We start from the raw sequence: 16774 nt of genomic DNA, 5'->3' as shown, positions 1-16774 counted from the left end.
TTTTTAAAAAAATGTATTCGAAGAAATTATTACACAAGTTAAAAATCCTTCGCAGGACTTAACAGTTCGTCTAGTTATAAGTGACTAGCAGCGTTCACCCCGCTTCGCTGCGGTCACCCCGGAACGCAATAAACTTTGTTACTTAGATAATTTTTACTTTTTCGCTTTCAAGTGATATGATAAAAACCATAGAAGATTGCAGTAAATGTTAACATTATATCGCCTGTCATTTATGTTAACCCGCCCCGCTTCGCTGCAGTCACCCCGGAACGCAATAAACTTTGTTACTTAGATAATTTTTACTTTTTCGCTTTCAAGTGATATGATAAAAACCATAGTAGATTGCAGTAAATGTTAACATTATATCGCCTGTCATTTATGTTAACCCGCCGAGTGACACGGTCATGCGGGTTGCATATAAATACGTTTATTTTTACCTATGATGAACTAACAAAGGATTTGTACGTTATGGACACTTGAATGGTCAATTATCTCAAGACACTGGTAATTGAAAATTAAAGTGATATGATAAAAACCATCTAGGGTCCAAATCCTAATAACCCCCCCAAAAATAAAATAAATTGGTTCAGCCGTATTAGCGTGATGAGGTAACAAAGGATTTGTGCGTTCTCTTTTATATATATAGATTATTTCAGATTGCTATACGACAAGCTTTTATGTATAAGTCAAAACAAGGAAGGAAGGCAAATTAAGCAATTAGTTTACGTTTCAGTAACTTACAATAGGGAGGAAGGTAGTTTAAAGAGTTTGTTTACCTTTTGGATTGTTTAGAGTGAACTGCATTGTAATTGGTGAGATTGGTTGAGAATAACCAATCAGATGTAAAGGATCTCAAAAGCTGTCTTTTATCATTGACTTTTTTTCATTTTATTCAGTGTCTTTGGAAGTCTAAAAAGTAGATAGTTGGCGAAACTGTTACACGTTTAAGTTTTTCAAAATTAAATATATTACTGTGCTTAACGAGTAGTTAGATATAAATCAAATTAAGTACAGAAAACAGAGCTTTTGAAGAAAGGGGATATTACAACTGGATTTTAAATAATTACATAGGAATATACTTTTCATGGAAATGTACCTGTTGTCTCGCTAAGTTATTTGATATGTTTTATGTCAAATCTAACTCAAAATTAAAATAAGTTTTATTTGTACTCACTGTAGAGGGAAAATATAGTTGATGAACTATATTACTGGCACGTACATTTTTCGTAGCAAGGTTGTTCGGGCGCTAATAACGCCAGAGGCAAACATATTTCACGAGAGGGAATCATATCATCTTCCATCATCTCAATGTAAATGAATCGGTCGCTCATAGGACAGTTAACAGTTCCTGTCGCTAATAGGACTGTCGCTTCTGGGACTAATTCGTGTATTACATGGTTCTATAACATGAATAAAAGAGGTAAAGTTCTAGAACACTCGGCTTCTTTTCCAAGAGTCCAAATCAAGAAAATGCTCTTTATAAAAAATAGTTTTTAAAAACATCAAAATAGGAGGACCTCGAACAACCGTGGAAGTAGATGAAACTTTTCTCGCAAGTAGAAAGTATAACAGAGGCCGCAAATTAAAAGGGAAAACAGTTATAATCTGTATGTATTGTAAGGAAACCAAACGCGTCTCTATTTCAAAGTGATGAATAAAATGGTGTTATGGCCATATATGAAAAAAATATATAAAATGATGGACAAATCAATCATCTCCGAGTTTCTTGTGCAAACAGTATGTTAGAATAAAATATTAAAATATAAATTATTGCACCTTATTCTCGCTTATTTCACGACCAAAGGAGGATAATAGGCTGTAAGAAAAATATAAGGTAAATAATTGACATTTGTAAAAATAATGTAAAACCGGTCCAGGGTTCTAGAACGTTCCCCGAAAGACATCACACCACACTTATCAATAATTTTAAGTCACAATGGTATCTATTATTTCTAATTAGTGCAGCACACCTACACTAGAGACCTGCATGGGCCGAATTTTTCGGCCCGAGCCCAATCCAGCCCGAACGCACCTAGGCCCGGCCCAGCCCGGGCCCGAAAAGTTTTGGAGATTTTCGGCCCGAGCCCGGCCCGGCCCGATAAGTTTTTCAAAATTCTTGGCCCAAGCCCGGCCCGGGCCCGATAAATTTTAAAAGTTTTTGGCCCGACCCCGGCCCGATAAATTTTTTAAAAAATTAGCTCGAGCCCCAATCTTTCTCAATATTTAGCACTAAATTTGACCTAACCCTCAGAAACATTTTCCAAACTTTGGTTCACAACCTGACGCTTGCCTTCAATTGTACCAAGTGTGGCAACGCTGCATACAGACGAGCAACTTCCTATATGAGCTATTGAAATCAGTTAGGATCTCTGCACAGCGAAAGAACCAATCAACGCTCTTGGTGGGCGGGATCAGTGTCGTCGTGTGTGGATGGCGCTACCATCAGTCTTGGAACGTGACGTAATGGGTTGTCAAAGCAACCGGCGGATTGTTTTCGTCTGCTTCGCATCTCAGAGTTAGATATAGTGCAGAAAGATCAGATAAACTAATATTCACTTTTTCTTGTACTGTCTCTGGACTGGACGTTCCTTTCCAGCTTTTTTTTTTTTTTTTAATTGAATTTTCTTCCTTTTAAAGGAGTTCACTTTGAAAGCAGTGTTTACACCACAGAACACCACTAATATATTTACATGCTAAATGGAGGAAATAACTGATTTCATCTTGTATTACGTATATTTAATGTGACATACAATCAATTATTCCCTACAGTTATCAGATATAGCAGTGAAATTAAACCGTTTAACCTTAAAATAATCTAAATACTACTATCCAATATTATGATTGTATAACAAAATGGAAGAAAAATAATAATAAGAAAAATAATTTACCTGTGGTTACGTTCGAAATTTTATAGTAGGTGACGCCAGATCGACTGGTTAGTTTGTGGTCGTGTGTTAGAGGCGCTACTGTCACCAAGTTTCCGGTTTTTCGCTGAGTTTGCGGTCTGTATATTCTAGTCTGTGGAAGAGCGTGTGTAACTGTAGCGACGCAATCGTTTGTATGTATAGTTGGCATAGTTCTGCCATCTAGTGCTATTTTTGTAAACTATTTGTTCAAAGGAACAGAGAGAGAGAGAGAGAGAGAGAGACCCCGCAATAAATTATGAAAATTTGCATAATATATTTGTTACAAATTCTTAATTTTCTTTCAATATGTTGGTTGTTTCGTTAACTCGGATATACTACGTACTGCTGTCTCTCCTTTCATTCAGTCCAGAATAGAAATCGTTGTGTTGCACAAAATAAATATAACAAAATATAAGAGAACACCGTACAAAAAGCATTGCATTTCGTCTGTCCGATTTGGGTGATTTTTGGATGTTGTAGCTGAGAACCCCTCGGTCAATTGTTTATATGGGGCCAACTCCCTATGACCAACCCTCCAGAGGTCTCCAAAGGTCACATAACAGGCATTGTCGGAACTGTCGCAATCGGCATACGAACTGCAGTGGTGATGTAATGGAAGGTGACACATCGAAACGTGTTGTGGGAGATGTCAGAAGACAGATCAGTTCTACCTTTGCCCGGAGCAGGGAACTTGGCCCCTCTCCCCACGCTGCTCCAGTATTTTCCCCACCCTCGGCTTCCGAGCCAGCAAGTGACTTTCTTCTTCCGGTATCTGTATCGAAAGTAAGGAACGATGACTCTGTTCCCTCGGCAGATTCCTAGAACAGTCGGTTGTCCTACCTTACTACATAATTTCATGCCTTGATGATGCTGTACAAACTAGTCGTGAGGTTCAAACTCTATACCTTCAAAACTAGAAGTACCAAATACAGCCATTTCAAGTGCAACCGTCTCGTGACCTTTGGTGAACTCTGAATATCATACGGTTAGTTACATGGACAATCCTCATTTGCCGTGGCCCAGTATAACACAAAAATATTTTTTGTATGCCAAGTTTGAACCAGTTCTGCCAACACCCGTTGGGACCTTTGGTGACCTCGGCAGGTCACAGGGTCGGTCGTAGGAAGTTGGCCCCATATAAACAATTGCCCGGAGGTTCCTCAGCTACAACATATCCAAAAATCACCCAAATCGGACAGACGAGGAAATGCAATGCATTTTGAACGGGGTCCTGTAGCCATGATAAAATTTAGTAAAGATACAATCTTTAAATAGATACCAATAAAGATAATAAAAAAATATATAATTTTTCAGATAGCAATAAAGATTAAAAAATAATAATTTAAAATATAGCGAAGATACAGAGATAATATTAAAAGTTAAAGGAAAAAAGATATAAGCATTACAACATAACCGTTTGCTATTAGTAAAAGCAAAATCTAATAACTAATGCTTTTAGAAAGTCCTTGATTTTTAAGTAGTACATCTGTTAACCTATGACATCTTACGTTTTAATGATGTCATACTCAACAGTAAGGCAGTTATTGCCTTTTTTTACAGGTACTATGCATTAAGATGCTCTTCATAAAATTTCAGTATTATATTTTCTTGTTTTCTTTTTTTAATTTTCAAACGCTCTAACACCATTAAACTGACATAACATTCTCAAATCATTGAGATATGTTGTTAACGTATGATATTATAATCATACAATGCTGTTTTCATTACTCCAAATTGTAAACAGTAAACTCACGTAATTGGCAACCTCAAATCATCCACAAAATGGCCGGAAAAGGACAAAAATCAATCGATAATATTTTTGAACAAATTTTGTTTGCAGCATGGCTCCGCATATACAAATATGACTTAGTGTACAATAGTTTTCTGTACTTACAAGTTTATTGGTTTACTTTTTTCACACACACAAATCGGTCACCTGTTGTTTTATCGTGTTGACACCTCTTTACTTGTGATTGATTTTTTAAAAACATATTGTCACAAAGTGATACCTCAAAAAAAAAAAAAAAAAGAAAAGAAAAGAAAGAAAAAAAGAAAGAAAAAAGAAAAGAAAGCGGACCGCGGATAATCGAGAGTTTACTGTATTTGACAAAGTTTTCATGGATATATTTTTAGTGTGCCCAAAGAGCAATGTTGGTAATTAACTAAAGGAAAATATTTATGTCGCGGTTGTGCCATCACGGTGTTACGTTTATTCAATGCTAGAATGCTATAAAAATATACCGTGAAAGCAGGAAAAATGACGTACCGTACTACGTTTCTACTAAGTTACTGTATTTGCATTATAGATTAGTATTGTGTTTACGTATTGTTATTAGTTGATGGGAGTGTTAGAAGGGGGAGATATGAGTAGTTTGCTGTATTACTTTACAGTTTTGCCAGAATATAAAAGGAGAAAAATTGACACACGAAGTAACTCGGTTCGATAATGAAAAACTTATAAATAGTAAGCGCTTTTTAGTCTGACATTCTATAGTTCGGCAAATTCTATAATCCGGCATTGTATGGATCGGCAGATTCTATAATCCGGCATTTTATGATTTGGCACATTCTCTACTCCGGCGTTCTGTGGTTCGGCACATTCTACAATCCAGTATTCTATAGTTCGGCACATTTTATAATCCGACATCGATCGAACCACAGGAATATTCAATTAAATAAATATTCAATGTTTAAATTTAATTTTATACTTTGTTGGATTATAAGTAAGAACATTTTAATCCACTCAGTTCCCAAAATAATATATTACTGTGCAGTAGGATACAGTAGATCAGCGTTTCCCAACCGCTGTGCCGTGAAGGGACCACTGGTGTGCCACGGGGAATTCGAAACAAAATTATTAATTCTATAGCAATCAGATTGCAAGACATAAGGGAAAATGTATATTTGTATTTAACATTACTATGAATCTATAATTTTAAGTTTCATACCATGTACAATTTTAATGTTGAAAAAAGTATTTGTTATCATTGTTGTGACTATTGTTGCTCCCTTATTGTTGCAGACTATTTCGTAACCTGAAATTTTAAAATATAATTCAATACTTTCGACAAAACAAACATGCATACAAATTACCTATATTTGTGTCTTAAAAGAGATTTGTTTGTTCGTTTGTTATTTAGTGATCTATCTTCTTAGTGAAAGGTTGGACACAGTTTTCGAAAAAGAAAACGTAGTTTTGCAAACCTGCCTTCATTGGATTGTTTTGTATTTTTAAATTAGAATGAAAAGTAAGCATAATTAACCACGGGGATCGAGCTTTTTTCTCTGTGAGAAAGATCATTAATCACAGAAAAAAAAAATCCACGGTATTTTATATTTACAAATAATAATATCTATGAGTGTGCCGCGACAATTCAAATTACACCCGTAGTGTACCGCAAGTTGAAAAAGGTTGGAAATGCTGCAGTAGATTGTCGATTATCGGACCTACTTCAAAATAAAATACGTGAAAAAATGATTCTTTCATCTACTTGACTTTTTTTTTTTTACCTGATATCTGCTTGTGTAGGTGGAGGGGCACTGCGTCGCGAAAAAGGACTAAAAGAGAGAATTTACGAGGCGGCTTTTTTTTTTTTTTTTTTTTTTTGGAAAGAAGTAAGTACTCTTTTGAAATTCGGCCACTGCAGCGCTGCGGTCGGCAAGCTGCACATGCGCGCTGTGTATCTACATCTGTTGGCAAGGTATAGACGCGATTACGGAAACATTATTGACTGTGTTTACTCTTGTTTGTAGCTAGTTAAAATGCCTCTGCCGCTTGAGAATCCCGCCGAATGCGAAATATGCGCTGTACTTCATTTTCTTAGTGCTAACGGCGTGAAAATGGCTGAAATCCATCGCCAGATTAGTGAAGTGTATGAGGAAAATACTATGAGCGATAACAGATAAAGACGAAATTGTAAAGCCTCTTTTACTTTTTCATCAACCAGGGGCGGATTCAGGATCGACTTTTGAAGGGGGGCAGTGGGATGTCATACTGCTACTTAGAGCTACTTTTAACAGCTTCAAACTCGGGGATGGGTTTTATTTATATATAATAAATAAGAAAGTTTTCTCTTCTGATGGGGGGGGGAGCGATGGCCCCCTGGATCCGCCACTGTCATCAACTTTCTGCACCAAGTCTTCACTGAGGACAGGAAGTCACCCACTTCGTTCCTTATCATGAACATTCGTGTGGCCATTTTTAAAAGCTCTAACCCATTTCTTCACCATTCCCTCGCTCATAATGCTTTGAACTGAGAGTCGTATAATATTTTATTGCGTTATTTTGTTTTCACTTTATCTTAAATACTGATTATTGCATTCATTTCACTGTCTCAAACTTTCTACACCTTTTTCTATAAATCATCAGATAAATCTTTAGACCTATACATCTTTCTTCAACCTATAAACCTGAAAGAGACAAGACAAAATGTTTCATAATATGTTTCTTTGTTGTGTATGCGCAGCTATTAATGTGTTGTTTATTATTCCAGGTTTTTATGTTGATAAATAACGCCGGTATCTTGAACGGACAGAAATTGTTGGACATCCCAGACAGGATGGTGCAGAAGCTCTTTGAAATAAACTTACTGGCTCATTTTTGGGTAAGAATATTATCATTTTTTAAATATAAAATCTGTCGTAATAAGAGCTGAAGTGAAGTACATTGGAAGTTCATGAGAAGCCGTATTGGTCTGTCTGTATGAAAAATATTCTGTTTTACATGGAGTGAAATTAATTGTAATAGGGCTGTCCATTTGCGTCAAGGACTTGGGTACAATAGTGAAAATTTACTTTTTTTGCCACTACTTTACCATTCTGACCAACAAATTTACCTTTTTCCCAACAAATTTACCATTCTTTCCCCAAATTTACATGATGTTGTACATCACAAACTTGATCGGGGATCTAACCAGGGGCTCTCCGCACCAGAGATGAAATATCTACCACTGAGCTACCGTGCACTCAAAGTAGGGATGGGCACGAATCGAGTTTTAGCTTCGAATCCGAGTCGAGTCAAAAATAATTTTCTCGAGTCGAGTTCCGAGCCGAGTCACTGTTTTGTAGTCGAGTTTCGAGTCAAGTCGAGTTTAATAAATGGTTCGCTCGTTTTAACTCGTTTTGATATCATGACCTGATTAGACTGAAAAGCGAAAAACCATGTAAAAGGTAAGGCAGTAATGTGGAACACTTTTAGTATTGCTCACTTGAGGATTACTGCTCGCATTTTGTATCGTCTCGTTAACGAGACGACAATGGTTTTATATAACGAGACAGCCTCAAATGTCGTAAGCGCCAATATACCCAGGGGCGGATTTAGGGGAGGTGCAAAGGTGCACGTGCACCCCCCTTCGTTGTAAATATACACTGCCTAAAGTGAGAAGCTAGCAGTGAGTTTTGCAAAATCAATAGTTTAAGTCGATTTTCTGAAGGTTGAAGGAGAAGAATTCATCGAGAGCAGACACGTAGCATTTCCAAAGAAATTCCTCATTCAGATCATAGATGCCTAAAGGCATTTAAAAAACTCAGATTCAGTTCAAATGTACTGGTAGTTATTGGTGCGCCCCTCTCAGAGAATCCTGGATCCTGATATATACCTATATATATACTGTAGTTCTTATCATCAAGGCTGAAATATGAATGGTCGAATTTTTTAGCCCAAGCAGAAGCCCAACCCGGGTAGTGATGTCAACCGGCTCCGCTCGGTTCAACCGAGCGAACAGCTCGAGCGGACTCGGTTGGGATGAGCCGTCGGCTTGGCTCAATTGAGCAGATTCATGTTTATACACAATGTAATAATAATAATAATAATAATAATAATAATAATAATAATAATAATAATAATGTAGCATCATTGATAATAATTATATTGTCTATGTAGGATACTTGAACACGAAACGACACACAGGACTTGACTCAATTTGGCTAGACTCGACTCGAAACTCGACCCGAATTCGAGTCGTGTTGGAGGTAATTTCTCGAGTCGAGCTTAAAGATGTCTGTTTCGAGTCGAGTCGAGTTTCAAAGAAAAGTCGCTCGAACTCGCTCGTGTCCATCCCTAACCCGAAGATACAATAGAATGTATTGCGATATGACCAGGGATAAAAGTGAGAGGGAACGCGGCGAGACGCCGTTTCCAACTTCCAAAGAATTGTGTACGGCGTCCCCTCAGTTCCTAAAAAATTACAATGGGCAAAGATAGGCAGGGGAACGGTGTGACGTCATGCCGCTACCTACCGTCCCTCCACTTTTTCATATCCACTTTTACCCAGTTTACTTTCGTTAATCATCCGGCTCTTCTTTAGCCTACAGGCCATAGCTGTAAGACTTACAACAGAAAAATGTATGAACAAGATGTGTCTTTTACAAAATTCATACGACCTGTTAAAATAATACGTATTAGGAATGAATATACCACTTCGTACCTATCACATACACTGAGAAAAATCCATTATCCGGACAGCGGTATATTGTACAAATACAAGGATTCGTTATGTTTACTAAGGAAATCTGTACGGAGCGTACTTTATCCATATACTACATAGGTACTGCCTTTTACCCGCTTAGATATTACATCATGTCTCTGCAGGATGTCTGATATCTAACAATCTTCTGTATTTTACATACGTATACGTATGTTAAATACTTCAGCTATACGTTATATACGTCCATCTGTGTGTAAGATCCAGACCGCCTATAGACACTCTTTCTTTCGCCATGGCTGACGTCATTGAACTACCGTCTTTTGCTTGCGAAACGAGGTTGTTTACAAACGGAACAGAAGAAAGGAAGGAAACCTGGGAAGCCTGGGTAAGTACAATAGTTAACTATTACTTTAGTTAAATATTCCCATTAATTATATATTCTTTTAGTGTAACTTGCTTTAATATAGTACTAAGTAAGTAATGTAGTTTATGACTACAATTCTTACTATTGTAACTCGTAAATGATTGAGGAGAATGGAATGGGTGAATCTGAATTTTGAAAAAACTTTGAATATTAATGTTTTGAAACATATTATGTTTCAAGGTAGCAAAATGAATGTTATGTGTTTATTCATTCCATTTTATATGTGACGATTTATTACTTGGTGCAGATTTACTACAGGACTGCTTAACATAATTGCTAATAAACCGTTTTCAGCGCGGAAATTTCCTTGTGTAGTGAAGATTTAGGATTTAGATTTCTGGGCTTTCGGCATCAATGGCCTTGTTACCCCATATGAGGGATGACTTTCCTCGGCGAGTACACTATCCGGCACTCCGGCATTTGCCTGCTGTGAATGAGGAAAACCCAAGGAAACCTCATTCAGGATGGCTGGACTTAAAATCTTTTGATACTTTTTCGACCGAGTTCTCCCCCGGGATCGAACCCGGAACCGTTCGCACCGAAGGCGAGAGCGCTAGCGACTACCCTACGCGGGGCCACTTGTGTAGTCTAGAAAACTCATTTTTACTAGGATATTTGCAAAAAAATTTTTTTTTTTTTTTTTTGCTTTTAGTTTAACGCCCCATGATTGTACATCAATGTAAGAGAGAAGGTGACAATGAGATACATGATAATGGTGGAATCAAGAAAATGTAAGGAAACTGGAAAGTCTTAAGAATAACCACACCTACAGTGTTCACCAAAAGGCTATTTGTCGGGAGCAGGAATCGAACCAGGGACCTAACGCGTCAGAGGTAAGCGCTCTACTACAAAGCTTTCTTTTGTTTAAAGAACTTGTTTACATTGAAATATATATATTTTACGAAGATACTAACATATTTTACAGCCTCACTGAAATTTAAAAAAAAAAAAAAAAAGTAGTCAGGGAGAGTTTACTTGTCAGATTTTTATTTTTTAATTTAATTTATTTTTATTTTTATTTATTTTTGCTTTGTTATGTTCCCTAGTTAATTAATGTTTGGGTTACTGAAAATTAAAACCTTTTTAGTATTATTGTTATGTCATCACTTTGGAACCAAAAAAGTTAGATTTTTTTTTCTTGTGTTTTCATATAGGAAGTTGGTAAGTTTGTGCCTTAGCATTGGTTTGGTTTCTAGAACGTAATTGAAGGTCATGTTGAGTTGAGTCTTGGCGGGTTTAGAGTTCGTGAAGTGTCAGGCACTGCTTGTGCCCCTGTCTTCTGTCTGTGATGTTTCCTGGCTTTGGGCTGTGAGGTATTTATGTTGAGGAGTACCAACGCAGGCCGCGTGATATACAGGTAGCTTCAACAGCTACGAGTGCCAGATGTTCATCTTTCGTTACGGCGTGACTAATGCAGTATAGTACTAGGTTCAAATTCTATGGGTGGTAAAAATGGTCGTGGTGTGGTAAGAAATACAACGTAATTGTTATTAGTTTATTAGTGTTTCTTCATAGTATAGTTTCACTATTTCTAGAAGGAATTAAGTATTAACGAAGTAATAAATAAGCAAAAGCACACTTTGATTGGCGTTAACTATTTCTCATACTCCATTGAGAATGTTTTGATCCTCAGTTGCGCAAACATCCAGTGTGCGTTTTTTTGTTTGCTTACACTGCCTTATAGATGAGCTCCCTCGTGGCTAAGTGGTTAGTGAACACGCCTTTGGCGTGGGACACCCGGGTTCGATTCCCGGCCGGGGGCCGCGGTGGCTCAGTGGTAGAAGGTTCACCTCTGGTGCTTGGGGTCCCGGGTTCGATCCCAGCCCCGCCAAGTGAACCTTGTGGTGGACAAACACCGTGTGCGTGGGTTTTCTCGGGGTTCTCCCGTTTCCTCCCACTTTCTTCATTCCACTATTTAATTCATTACTCATCACCGTCTCCATTAGCCTAACCATCATAACCGTAGGACATAAAACTCAAAGATTTCATTTCATTTTTTCGATTCCCGGCCGGAGCTTATGTGGTTCGGATTCCACGTTAATCTGTAGGTCCACGTCTCATACAGCCTTGCTGCTGAAAGGAACGTTAAAATCAAATCAGCACTGTTTTACAGATGCAATTGTTCGATTCCGAGTTCGAATGAAGCTTTTTACGGGCAGGGGGCGACTTTTATATATACAATCCAAGGATTTTAGTTATTAGTCAGTGATGCAATATATAGACCTATATATATTACAAAATTGAAAGTGACTATGTTTGTGACTCTTAATCTCTTAAGAGCTGCGGTGGCTCAGTGGTAGAGCGTTCACCTCCGGTACTTGGGGTCCCGGGTTCGATCCCAGCCCCCGTCAAATGAACTTTGTGATGGACAAACACCTTGTGCGTGGGTTTCCTCGGGGTTCTCCCGTTTCCTTCCACTTTCTTCATTCCACCTTTCATTCATTGCTTATCATCAGCGTCTCCTTTAGCCTAACCGGCATAACTGTGGGACGTAAAACTCAAAGGTTTCATTTCATTTTTTCTTAATCTCTTTGGAATCTTGTACTTAGGTTCACAGCGGAAGCGACGAAATAACTCGACTCATCCATTGTAGCTCTCTTCGCAACCAGTTTCCAAAATGTTGGCAATAAGTTTGCGAAACGGGATATGACGACTCCAATTTTGGGTGAAAAGTCGCTATAAAAAATAATAGAGAAATTCATTGTCTATAAGCATTGTTTTAAAGTTGTAGATGTAAACTAAACAATATGTTCTACTCACTGGCGCAAATCCGTGGGGGGGGGGGGGATGACGGATACATGTCCCCTCCAATCTTGGAACTGAGGGGGACTTCTCCCCAATAATCCGATTTGAAATGTGTTTTTTGGGAGAAATTTGATTATTTTTGTCCGATTGCTACAAAGGAACGTGAGATAAAATAGATGTCCCCCAGAATAAGCCTCAAATCTGCAGCCTCCCAACGCTGAAAACAACTCTGATCCTCCACAACATTGTTTTTCAACTTCATAAGTATTTTGGACATCGTCAAAAAAAAGTATGGTAACGGTCTTACCCCCCCCCCTCCCAATGTTGAAGACAGATTTGCGCCGCTGGTTCTACTCACATCTTTGTAAATAGGGCGCAACCAATCCTTTAATTCAGGGATCATTTTTTTGTAAAAGAAAAAGTGTAGAATAATTAAAAGACCCCAAAGGACAAATATAACAAACATCTTCTTCGCCTTTATTCACGCAATCTATAGCTAATCTTGTTGCTATCGGTAATGATGTATTACGTGTGTTTCTCAACGGAAACTCTGCGAACTAAAGGACATCAAGTTTGTAGTTGTTCTTCGTTAGAGGGCAAGGGTAACATAACAATGCAGGATTGTGGGGCAGTGAGTATGCTGTATTTCCAAACTCTTCATCAGTTGCGCTGATTAAAACAAACAAACAGAAAAAAAGAACGTAAAAACTGTTTTGAACTAATAATGCTTCTCTACAGATGAACATTTTGTTTGGAGCAGAAAGTCGCTAAATGTGTAAGTAGGTAAATCGTCATTTAAAAATCACCCAAAAAAGTCTCCAATCGGAAAAAAATATTTTTTGTCGCTATCGTAGGGCGACCATACGTCCCGTTTTGACCGGGACAGTCCCGTTTTAGTGGCGTGTCCCGGCCGTCCCGTCAGTAGATGGAAAAAGTAGTATTCGTCCCGTTCTATGTAAATGAAAGAAGTAAATAACAAACCCAGTATCTTTACTCCTTTTAAAAGTATTAATAATTAATAATAACAAAGAGGCAAAAATTGAACTGAAATTCCCTATATTAAACATACTCTATAGTTCGCAGTACTGCTCGAAAGGCAGCAGAGGTTTTAGCAGTTGGTTGTGTGTTGAACAAATTTCAACGTGTCTTTCCTTTTTCATAAGTACCCGTTCTGTAACAAAGAGAGAGAGGAGGAAATCTGATATCAAGGCACTGATAAGAACAAAGGTAGATCTAAAAGTCTAGGGTTGCAAGAACCTGTCCCGTTTTTAACTGAAAATTTTATGGTCAACCTACGCTATCGTTGAGGTCGAATTCCCCTTATTTAGCGACTTTACCCAAAATTGGCAACATTGACCCCCACCGAACAACCAGGGTTGAATTCAGGGGGTAGCCCGGGGGGAATCTCCCCCCCCGAAGAAAATTCACCCCCCCCCGGAGAAACTCCCAAAATTTCAGTCACAAAATGTAGAAATTACTTCACCCAATTATTTGCTTTTCTGTCCGTGTACATGCAGACGAAATCCGATCTCTCAATATACATATAAATGACGCAGACCCATTCTATATAAATGTTAACATGTAACATCTAAGATAGAATACCAAATAGTGAATAAAACTTGTATTTCTTAACGCTATGACTGAGTTTGGCAGAACATGAAATTGTTAACTGTTGAAGAAAGGTTTGTATTTTAGTAGGTACTATACTCTCGCCCTATATTATATATTAGTAGGTTGCACTAGCACAGGTTGAGATACGAAAGGAAAGATAGGGAAGATCTTTCGATCATTCCATATAATCTCTCATGTCAGCAGACTTCAGTTCTTGAAAATATACAGTTCCTACATTATTTGAAATAGGGCGCCTAAATCCCATTTCTCGCATCGGAAGTAACAGACGTAAATGTGTTTTACGATTGTTAAAGTAAACACATCTTTCTTTAATTAAAAATAATTCAGTTAAAGGGTGAGATTCAGTGGGCGTCATTTAGAGGGATCAGGGAGGAACAGTTATCCCTCCTTGATTAGAGACTTATATAGAATTTATCAATATGATAATAGTATATAAGTGAAAGATTGCTATTGAAGGTGGCCAAGATCCTGCTCAGTGCCGTTCCATGGGGGAGGGGCAAGCGGGGCGACGGCCCCGGGCGCCGAAGTAAGGGGTGAAAAATTCGAGAGGGAAAAAGAAAAAAGAAGGAAAGAAAAACAGAGGAATGAAATACATGTGGACATATATAAAATGAAAGGAAAAAAGTAATGAAAAGTGCTCAAAATCAAGGAAAAGCAGGGTTTACTTTTTAAAATTTTCCCACCTTTGGCGGCTGGTCTGTCGACCTCACTCATATATACGGGGATGCCGTCGTATACTCTCGCGCCAAGCGCTGATTTTCCACGACACGGCACTAATCCTACTGAAGATTTCGTCAACTAAACTATTGATGTATATGCAGTGAAGAAACCAAGGCTAATATGTTTGATTTAGAATCAGAAGTGTGAGAAAGAATGATAACTTTTTATTAAGATATTCCTAAGTATGTTTGTTTTAGGAGAAAAAATATTTCAGTTAATTTAAATCTTTTTAAAAATTTTTACATTAGTAACAAACAGTAATTACTGAATATAGGAAATAATAAAAATAGTTACTGTAAATAGCAGTTAAAGTTTAGTCTAAACTATTTTTGCCAGTCTTTATTTAATGTTTTAGATGAAATCAAACGATTGTTTTCTTAAAATTATAATCTCATTGAATATTTATCAGCAATTAGTCTCAATATTAGGTAAGATGTGTATGTGAATGGAATTGTTAAATATGCTGCTTTCTTGAAAAAAATACAGAAAAATAACCCTCCCCCGAGCAGTTGACATTCCCCCCCGGGTGTAAATGTCTGAATTCAACACTGCGAACAACACCCCGTTATCTTTAGCCTAGCCAGCATAATAGTGGGACGTAAAACTTAAAGATTTCATTTCGAACAACACTCCCAGAAACCTATTGTTATACCATTCCCAAAACACCCTTTTGTACAGTTCTCCCTATTCGAAAAAAAAATTGTAAATAGCAGTGTTCATATATAAATATGGAACTCAATTTCCCTGAATTTTCCAGGTTTTCCAGGTATTAATTTTTCAATTTCCAGGTCTAGTGGAAGAAACTAATAGTACGAGAACACATAAATTTTAAGAATACTATATTTATATATTTGAGAATGGCCACCCTTCTCCCCAATGAACGATTGCAATTAAATATTGAGTCACAAGAAAATAAATAATTAAAATAAATAAAATTTAAGTTGAAAAATATGAAGTTGAGAAACCTACTAAGGGAATTATATAATACTTTTGTTCCATACTTGAATACATTCAAAATATACAAAAATATTGGCTTGGGGAAGAAAAAAGGGCCCGCGAGATTTTAACTGATTCTTATAGTACTCGACAACAGAAATAAATTACTGAAAGAATTTTCAAAATCGGCGCAGGTAAACATGCAGAAAATCGCATTTTCATGTACCGGTTCAAAATGGGGAAGAAAAGACGACCGCGAGATTTTAATTGATTCTTGTAGTACTCGTCGAGAGAAATCGATTAGTGAAGGAATTTTCAAAATCGGCGCAGGCAAACATAGAGAAAATCTCATTTTCATTTTCCGGTTCAAAGTGGGGAAGAAAAAAGGGCCGCAAGATTTTAACTGATTCTTGTAATACTCGACGAGAGAAATCGATTAGTGAAGGAATTTTCAAAATCGGCGCAGGCAAACATGGAGAAAATGGCATTTTCATGTACCCGTTCAAAATGGGGAAGGAAAAAGGTTCCGCGAGATTTTAACTGATTCTTGTAGTACTCGTCGAGAGAAATCGATTAGTGAAGGAATTTTCAAAATCGGCGCAGGCAAACATAGAGAAAATCTCATTTTCATTTTCCGGTTCAAAGTGGGGAAGAAAAAAGGGCCGCAAGATTTTAACTGATTCTTGTAATACTCCACGAGAGAAATCGACTAGTGAAGGAATTGTCAAAATCGGCGCAGGCAAGCATGAAGAAAATGGCATTTTCATGTATCAGTTCAAAATGGGGAAGAAAAAAGGGCCCGCGAGATTTTAACTGTTTCTTGTAGTACTCGACGAGAGAAATCGATTAGTGAAGGAATTTTCAAAATCGGCGCAGGCAAACATGGAGAAAATGGCATTTTCATGTACCGGTTCAAAATGGGGAAGGAAAAAGGTTCCGCGAGTTTGAACCGCTACGATGTATGTTCACGAATGTCCCCGTCTTCT

The 16774-nt window shown here is 37.6% G+C and overlaps 1 protein-coding gene across 1 annotated transcript in view; it reads left to right on the top strand.

Moving 5' to 3' along the window:
* LOC145684206 (17-beta-hydroxysteroid dehydrogenase 13-like) overlaps positions 1-16774 on the top strand; it is a 187402-nt gene that overhangs the window by 108141 nt on the left and 62487 nt on the right. Inside the window, exon 3 of the mRNA XM_081756265.1 lies at positions 7400-7510. Coding sequence (XP_081612391.1) covers positions 7400-7510 — 111 coding nt within the window. The remainder of the gene's footprint in view (positions 1-7399; positions 7511-16774) is intronic.

Source organism: Thermobia domestica, chromosome 4 (assembly GCF_964235325.1).
Source record: "Thermobia domestica chromosome 4, izTheDome1.hap1.1, whole genome shotgun sequence".
Taxonomy (NCBI): Eukaryota; Metazoa; Arthropoda; class Insecta; order Zygentoma; family Lepismatidae; genus Thermobia; species Thermobia domestica.
The sequence above is the reverse complement of the archived record's forward strand: the minus strand, read 5'-3'. Positions and strand labels throughout refer to the sequence as shown.